General features: G+C 45.4%; 1 protein-coding gene across 1 annotated transcript; it reads left to right on the top strand.

The window, feature by feature from the left end:
- The first annotated feature begins 436 nt into the window (after positions 1 to 436).
- Positions 437 to 7947, top strand: cUnh1orf198 (chromosome Un C1orf198 homolog). Its single transcript, XM_080525302.1, has 4 exons — positions 437 to 752; positions 2239 to 2289; positions 2653 to 3420; positions 7751 to 7947. The coding sequence occupies exons 1-4, from the start codon at positions 441 to 443 to the stop codon at positions 7805 to 7807; spliced, it is 1188 nt and encodes a 395-aa protein (XP_080381428.1). The 5' UTR covers positions 437 to 440; the 3' UTR covers positions 7808 to 7947.
- Positions 7948 to 9474: the final 1527 nt, after the last annotated feature.

Below are 9474 nucleotides of genomic sequence, written 5' to 3'. Positions count from 1 at the left end.
TATTGCTACTGTTTATATTTGGTCTATTATCCTTGTCACACTTTACTGTTGACTGCCTCAGCCATTTCGTTGCATTGTGTGCCTGTATTCAAGTAAAGACAAATAAACCAGACTTGAGCAGTTTTAACATCGTTTTTTATTATTATTATTATTCTATTTATTTATTATTATTATATAAATAAATAATAATAATGCATTTGTATTTGTATTCAAAAGAATCTCAGAGTGCTACAGAGAAAGAAAAAAAACAACCGTCAAAACACAATAAGTTAAAAACAAAAACAACCTAAAAACACATTGTATCCGCCAGGTGGCGCTGCCGCTACACGGCCCTGCCTGCCTGCCTGCCGTGTTTACACGCTGACGTCACCAGCTCCCTTCCCCACCCAGGGAATGTCGTCCAGCTGGTAACAGAACAGAACTAAAGAAGACACGTAGTAATGGCGGCCGCGACACTGCCAGGGGCCGAGCAGGGCTACAGGATGGAGGAGAAGAAGAAGTCAGAGTACTTCTCGTCCATCAGCTCCATGGCGAGGAAGATCATGCAGGAGCGGGAGAAGATCCGGCGGCAGCACGGCCCCGCCTGGGAGCAGATGTCCCCCGCCCAGCAGGACGACGCCATCGACACCGGCATGATGGACCCGCACATCCAGGCCCGCTACGCCATGCACCGGGTGGACCGGGCCGCGGTGGTCTGCTACCCCAGGCTGCTCATCCAGACCGGCCAGAAGATAGTCCACTTCGGCGATGAGGTGTGTGTGTGGGGAGGGGTTAGGATTCAAGATTCAAGATTCAAGATAGCTTTATTGTCTGTCACACAGTGGATACATTTCCACATTTAAAAAAACACACAGGTCACATGCATGAATACATACAGTGAAAACAGACAGACAAAGCAGTGTTTTATAAAAATGTAGTGCCTATTTAAAAAGTCCACTAATTAAAAAAATAATAATAAAAAAACAGTGTTATGGTTTAAGAAGCTAAAATGTCGTGGTTTAAAAACAAAACAAAACCAGAAAGAAAAATCGGGTTTAGGTCAGCTGTTGTAGCTCTGGCCAGAGGCACACAGCTGGTTGTCTGGCAGGGAGATCTCCTAGCTGTCTGTCTGTCTGTCTGCTAGGGACTGAGATCTAGCCTAATAATAATAATAATAATAATAATAATTCATAACATTTATATAGCACTTTTCCGAGGCTCAAATCTACGCTGAAATCTACTGAGATCTACTGTCAAACGTCACCGAGGCCTCTAACAATTCCACATTTTGCTGCACAATTAATTGTCTCAGAAATAATTGCGATTAACAATGTCATTGTTTCACTGTTATGATGTGACCCAGATAATGTACTAACCTAACACAGCAGCCTATGAAGTAAACCATGCCTCTTGACTTTATTGTCATAAAACGTATTGAACGTATCTATGTATCCATCCATATAACCCTAATCCTATCCATCAATAAAAAAGGGACTGTGTGTCATCTAGTTATGCGTAGTTATGTGTTTTTAGCTTGTTCATGTTTTATCAGCATGTTGTGATGTGCTAAACATGCAGAGCAGCTATCTAGCTAGCGTGTTGGAGTCACAGTCAAGATTGACATTAGAAATGTAATTGCCATTGGACAATTATTTCATAATAATTCACAGCAAGACAAGGACAAAAGAAAAGACATTGTTGGGCTGCTCAGAGTTTAATACTTGCCATCTTTTGTTTGTCTCAGGCTTAAACATAAAAAGGTTTATTGAAACGTTGTTCAAGGCTATTATGTTTTGGACCCAGTTTGAGACAAGAAGAAAAACTGGATTACTGGATTATCAAATCTGGCCAGTCCCGATCGTTACTAATCCAGTCGTCTGTATGAGGGATGACCTGGCTGTTCACCCTCACTGAGGAGACGGTGTGAATCTGTGTTTGTCCTCCTGAGACATCCACTACCCCCCGGCACTGCGTCTCCTGAGACACCTGCTTTCCCCTTTACTGTGTCCCCTAAAACTTCTATTGCCCCCCTTGTACTGTCTCTCTGTTCTCCAATGTCTATATATATATATAAAAATAAACGTTTCCTTCCATCACTGAGACTGCCAATGGCCCCTAGCCTGAGCTAGATTACTCTTCCTGCTACGACTGGTGGATTGCTGATTCACTTGCTTAGTCAAATGTATTGATTGTAAGTCGCTTTGGAATAAGGCGTCTGCTAAATGCCAAAAATGTAAATGTAAATGTCTTTAATTCCAGGACATCACCTGGCAGGACGAGCACTCCTCCCCGTTCTCCTGGGAGACCAAGGTGAGGACCACCTGCGTCTGTCAGAGTTGTGACAAAAACGTCTGTTTATGAAGACGTCTTTTGTAGTGTGGAGTTATTATCAGATTTCTTTGTTATGTATCGTAAGTCAATACTTTGAATATGCACAGTAACATTCTCCTCTGTCAACCCCTCTCCTCCTTCCCTCCTCTCCCTCCTTCCATCCCTCCTCCCCCCCTCCTTCTCCCCTCCCCTCCCTCCTTCCCTCCCTCCTTCCCTTCCCTCCTCTCCCTCCCTCCCTCCCTCCACTCCCTCCTTCCCTCCCTCCCTCACTCCCTTCCTCCCTCCCCTCCTTCCCTCCCTCCCTCCCTCCCTCCCACCTTCCCTCCCTCCCTCCCTCTCCAGAGCCAGCTGGACTTCAGCCTCACGTCCGGTCCGTCAGAGCAGGGGGTGGTCAGCTCCTCTCTGGTGGACACCAAGCCCAGCAAGCTGCTTCCCCAGACCATCCAGCTGAGCAAGGCCAACGGCAACAGCAAGGTGTCCAACGGCGAGGGCCTGAACCTGGGCCGCAAGGAGGAGGGAGAGTCCTCCTTCTGGAAGATCAGCGCCGAGAGGTCCAGGCTGGAGGGCGGGGAGCAGGACTTCTCCATCACGCCCAGCCAGATCAAGTCTCTGGAGAAGGGGGAGAAGCCCCTCCCTTCCTACCTCCGGCAGGACAACAACAACCCCCCCCCCAAGGAGGGGACCCACGAGGACCTCCCCCTGCCGCCGCCGGTGACGCGGGTGTCCAAGCAGAGAGCGGCCAAACCCCCCGCCCCGCCTCCCCCTGTCCCCGTCGCCATCGCCATCGCCCCCCTGCCGCCACCGTCGGCCATCAGCGTGGTGCCCTCCCCCGGCCCTGCCCTCCCCCTCCTCGCCCCCCCCCTCCTCAGCGTGTCGTCCACCGTGGCGGGCTGGGAGCGCGCCCAGAGCACCCTCCCCTCCGTGGGGCACAGCGTGGACGACGTGTTCAGCCCCGGCCTGGCGGCCCACCACGCTGCCCTCGCCCCCCCCACCGCCGCTGCCCCCCCCGCCAGGTCCCCCGGCCGCCCTGGGGGCGCCACCAGGACCAATCAGAAGCCAGAGTCTTCTCCTCCCCCGCCCCCTCTGGCCACCAGCCCTACCTTCTCCCAGGTGAGGCCCAGAGACACCTGGCTGTGTCTCCTGTAGCCTAGAGGTTAGAGAGGCAAGTAGCCTAGAGGTTAGAGAGCCAGTTAGTCTACAGGTTAGAGAGGCAGGTAGCCTAGTGGTTAATAGGGATGCTCCGATCTGGATTTTTGGGGCCGATACCGATCACCGATTTTTTTCCTCAAGATCTACCGATACCGATACCGATCTTTTTAAAAATACATAACTGTATGCCTACTGACTGGATAATAGCCTACATATACTTTGCTTTTTAGACAAAAGTCTTGATCCATTAGGCACCAAGCAAACGCAGACCCAAGTCAGTCGATATGGCTGTATAAAAGACATCATAAACGTGGCCTTCATGGTTTACATACGCAGGGGTGCAAACTGGCGATGGTCCAAAAAGGTGACACTTTTTTTTTGTCCGTAGATGGTTAGCTCTATCATTAACAGTCTAACAATGATGCGCGTGTAAGTAGCGATGGCCCTGACCGTAACACCCGCATAATTAATGTAAGCAGGTTTCTACAAGTTACATTTAAGACCTTTATAAGAACACTTTTAATAGATTTGAAGACCTATTGAGCAAGTATTGGTATTAGACTCACATTCATTGATTATTTTCATTAGCAATGCTGGGTGATCTGTTCTGTTGCATATAGAACAATGATAATGTAAGTTAGCCTACTTTATCAATTATTGATTCATTTCCATTGCTTCTCAACACAATACTAGATATAATAGCATAAATAACAGAATAAACTCACACACTTACTTACACTGCATAGCCTACATACTGAGATATGCCACACACACACACACACACACACACACACACGACACACCTCTCACAGGTACACACACACCTCTCACAGGAGGGCCACACACACGTACAGCTACACACACACGCACGCTATATTTACTAAAACACACACACCGTTGCTACCACTGCAAGTTTGAAGAAATGATAACTTCACATGCCTACAGTCGAATCGCCTCCTACGGCGATTATCGTATCGTGGCCTCTTGTCTTATCGTTTCACGTGGCAACATATCAGGGTTTTGGGCGCAGCTTAACTGACGGTATTTAGTGATCGTTAAACTGTTGTTTATTTTTCGTGTTATGAAAAAAAACGAGTCGGCGAGTAGCGTAGTTCTAGGCTGAGTTCGTAAATTCGCTCTGAGAGCGCCGGAGCGCACACTGGGCTCAACGTCATAAAGGGACCAAGTAATTTGATTGGACAAGAGGCATTCCATGACTGCTGGTCAGATTTCCAGAGCGAATTTACGAACGCAGCCTCGAACTACGCTACTCGCCGACTCGTTTTTTTTCATAACACGAAAAATAAACAACAGTTTAACGATCACTACATACTTTATGGATTGGATTCACCATTCTCGTTTGCCATGGACTACTATTTGGTAAGGCTTTTGTAAATACTTTTGTTTTGGGACGTGTTTGTGTTTGGGGCGGTATGATCATCTAATTATGTGTAGTTATGTGTTTCTAGCATGTCGATGTTCTATCAGGTAAATTCTCTAGAACTAACCTCATGACATTTCACAATCACAAACATATATGTACAGAAACTCACTAAAGTATAAAATACTGCTTCTCTTGAAATCACTCTCCAGCTCCTATGACGCTTAGAGGTCAATGCATTTGTTTTTTTGGTGAACTACCGTAATAACCCTAAATGGTTAGAGAGTGCAACTTCTTTGCTTTCAGAAACTGTTGTTTTTTTCCGATTGCACATATAGTTCAAGAATTACAATAGTTTGAAAGAACCCTGTAAAATCCTGTTGAGAAGTTATCGCAACATAGAAATAACGTTTTCCCACAATAAAATAACTTAAAAGATCGGCTTTTGCGATCGGCCATTTTTGCCCGATCGAGTCATTTGGAGTGAAATCGGCCAATTTAAATCGGTGGCCGATAAATCGGAGCATCCCTATGGTTAGAGAGGCAGGTAGCCTAGAGGTTAGAGAGGCAGGTAGCCTAGAGGTTAGAGAGGCAGGTAGCCTAGAGGTTAGAGAGGCAGGTAGTCTAGAGGTTAGAGAGGCAGGTAGTCTAGAGGTTAGAGAGGCAGGTTACCTAGAGGTTAGAGAGGCAGGTAGCCTAGAGGTTAGAGAGGCAGGTAGTCTAGACGTTAGAGAGGCAGGTAGTCTAGAGGTTACAGAGGCAGGTTGCCTAGAGGTTAGAGAGGCAGGTAGCCTAGAGGTTAGAGAGGCAGGTAGTCTAGAGGCTAGAGAGGTCGGCTAGCAATCGGAAGGTCGCTGGTTTGATCCCCGCCTCAGGAAGGAGCTGCATGTGAGCTGGTGATTTGAGGGTTGCTGGCATCATATTTAAGGTTCCTACTAGGGGTGCAACGGTTCAGTTGGCCCACGGTTCGGTACGGTTCGGTATTTTGGGTCACGGTTTTCGGTACGGTTCGGTTCAGAAACAAATGCTACTATTTATTTACAAACTGTTACTTTACTTTATTTTGCTTATACATAATATGTATTGTAATAATAATTGTATATAAACAAAAAACACTTTCAAATGTCCAAAAATAAATAAACACTTTCGAAAGTAAAAGTGCACTTTAGCCTTGACAGCTGGTAGCCCGTATACAAACAGGAGGAAAACAAATTCACACTACAAAAGTAACACTTTCCACATAGCGTTCCAACATGTCATGTGTTGTATTCCAACGAGTTGCGACATCGTGGATTAATTTGTGTTTTGGTAAGTCTAACATATCTTGTTTAATTGTCAGAATATGGTGGGCTGTGGTGCTTTTGTGGAAGAAAGTGACTGCATGTCTGATCTTACCCAGGAGGCGGGACACCGGGGTTATTGCCACTGCCTTCTTGGCGGCGAGATTTACGACGTGCGCAAAGCAGCCGATCTGTGGCCCCAGTCCACCAGCTTCATGGATCGCATTTACGATATTTGCTGCGTTGTCTGTTGTTACGGGAATTGTTATGTTTGGCCTCTCCAACTTCCACTCAGTCACTGCATTTGTTAGTTCCTCTGCCAGGTGCGCGCTGGTATGGCTTTCGTATAGTGGACGAGTTTGCAGTACTGCACTCTTCATCTCCCAATCCGGTGACATGTAGTGGACCGTGACAGTGAGGTAACTCTCCGTTGCCCGGGAGGTCCAACCCTCCGTAGTCAGTGCAAAGCTCTGTGTTTTTGCCAAATCGTCTTCAATGCCTCTGCGCGTTGTTTGGTAAATACCGGGGATTATTTTGGTGCTGAATGATGTACGGGAGGGGACACTGTAACGGGGCTCGAGAGTTTTTATCAGATTTCGAAAACCCAAATCTCCAACCACCGAAAAGGGCTGCAAATCCTTTGCAATGAACATCTCCACTGCATTGGTTATTTTTTTGTGTTTCTCTGAAGTGGTAGTGTACGTCTGTCCGAACGCATCAGACTGCTGTCTGCTCACTGACGCTACCTGACTGGCTTTCCTGCTCCCAGTCAGTGTTATCGTTGAGTGGTAGCGGCGAATATGCTGGTTCATGTTAGAGGTGCAACCATTTGCATATGGCACACGCTTTAAGCAGAGCTTGCAGACAGTAATATTTCTGTCCACTGTTTTCCCCCCCTTATTGTCGTATTCAACGGGAAAAGCGAAATGACCCCACACCGCAGACTTGTAGGAATCCGGGGCTTCCTCAAACTGTTGCGGCGCTCTCAGAGCTAATTTACGAACGCAGCCAAATCGCAGCATAAACCGAAAACCGTCACGGTTCACTAGTGAATTGAGCCGTGGAACGCAAACCGTACCGTCCGTAAAAAAACCGAGAACCGTTGCACCCCTAGTTCCTACCGTTGTGTCCTTGAGCAAGGCACTTAACCCCCAATTGCTCCTTGGGCGTTGACTATGTCTGACTGTGCCTAGAGCAAAAAACATATTTTCGCTTGTGCAATGACGAAGGTTGAATCTAATGTAAACAAAATCTTGTGCTGTAACATCAATGTTCCCTATGCCCACACAGGCTAGGGTCAGATTAATATCATTGTGTGCTCTCCAAATGAGGTGCTAGGTCTTAAAAATTAGATCCTGCAAGGAAGTCAGTCCGACCACATCTATTTACGCAGAAATTAATCAAGCTGGAACCAAAAAAAAGCCAATTCGCTTCCTTTTTTGTCTGTATGGCAGTGAAATCCCTAATTTCATCACCTTGAGGATGACAAAAAAGCTATCACATGGTGTCGCGAATAGGACCCAAATTATATCCAAAGAGGTCTTAAAAAGGTCTAAAAAGGTCTTAAATTTGACTTGTTGAAACTTGTAGGAACCCTGCTTATTGAGATGTTTGTTTGTGTTTTTCTCAGTTCAATACAAGCAGCAACCTCCTGAAGACCGGTTTTGATTTCCTGGACAACTGGTAACCGGGTGACGCTCGCTGCTGATTGGCTGGATGGATCAACACCACACTACCAGGACCATTGTGATTGGCCATGTGTTAAGGACCATTATGCTTTAGTATATGTGTTACTGATGTTTTTGTACGTTGATTAAGGATCATTTATTACATGTATTAAGGATCATCATCTGTTATTACATGTATTAAGGATAATTTATTACATGTATTAAGGATCATATGTTATTACATGTATTAAGGATCATCATCTGTTATTACATGTATTAAGGATCATCTGTTATTACATGTATTAGGATCATCATGTGTTATTACATGTATTAGGGATCATGTTATTACATGTATTAAGGATCATGTGTTATTACATGTATTAAGGATCATGTTATTACATGTATTAAGGAAAAGCCAACAACTGAACTGAACCCTGTCTTATTTATTTTCGGTGGCTTGTTAAAGGGACGGTAAACTGAAAAAAATGGTTTGTCTGATGCTTTTAGACCTCCTAGCCAATGGGAGTCTGCCTCCCTTCACATCATTGGCTGTGTGGATCCAGCCCGATCAACCAATCCTGAACCAAGGGAGGAGATGAGCACGTTCTAATCTAATTTATTTTTTAATCTTTATTTTAGCAGAATCCTGTTGAGAATGAGGTGTCTTTAACAAGGGAGCTCTGCATACACACAGTTTATAAAAATACATAATACACATTCTGAATGACAGCATTATAAATGGACTGACTTATATAGCGCCTTTATCCAAAGCGCTTTACAACGGCCTCTCATTCAACCATTCACACACCAATAGCGGCAAGCTACCATGCAAGGCGCCGGCCCGCTCACTGGGAGCAATTTGGGGTTCCGTGTCTTGCCCAGGGACACTTCGACATGTGGCCAGCCGGGGCTCGAACCGCCGATCTGCCAACCTTGCGATTATTAGACGGCGGCTCTACCTCCTGCGCCACAGCCGCGTTATAAAACACAATAAAGAAAAACAAACAACAACATTTAACAAAGGGGTCGTTGACCCAAACTTTAAACTGCCCTAGCAGCACCATAGCAACCACCTGAAACAGAACAGAACAGACGTTCTGTTTCCTAAGAACTTGTCTTTGGTGTTGGTTTGAGGTGTTGACATACTGCCTACCTCTGGTCTGGGATCAGCAGGAAGATGTTTTAGTGTTTTATGACATGTATTGTGTGTGTGTGTGTGTGTGTGTGTGTGTGGGGGGGGGGTAGACCAGAAGGATCACACTTTTGAGGTCTGAAAACATCGGACATACTTAGATTCTGAAGTGAAGCGTCCATTTTAAGGCATATCTCACTACCTGTGCTTTGTTTTCTCTGTGGAGAACCTCCACGCCTTCCCCTACTGTTACGACCTCATACTAGTGCTAATAGTTACCTTTATGATAATAATAATAATAATAATAATAATAATAATACGACAACGCACTGGAAGCGGTAAGTTTAGGTAAACAAGCATGTTAACAACAAGTGATTTGTACCACTTTGCAATGTAGATCTGCAACCATTTTACACGACTAGAGAGTACTATTTTACTGAATTTTGTATGTAAAGTATATTCATTGTATCATATATATATATTATAGCTGTAGCTATATTGCACTCCCATGCTGCATTTGCAAATCACAGATTCAAAGCAAATAAACGAAACTGA

The sequence above is a fragment of the Nansenia antarctica genome, assembly GCF_963989245.1.
Source record: "Nansenia antarctica genome assembly, chromosome: 3".
NCBI lineage: Eukaryota > Metazoa > Chordata > Actinopteri > Argentiniformes > Microstomatidae > Nansenia > Nansenia antarctica.
Note: the sequence above shows the minus strand (reverse complement) of the source record. Positions and strands in the feature narration are given on the sequence as shown.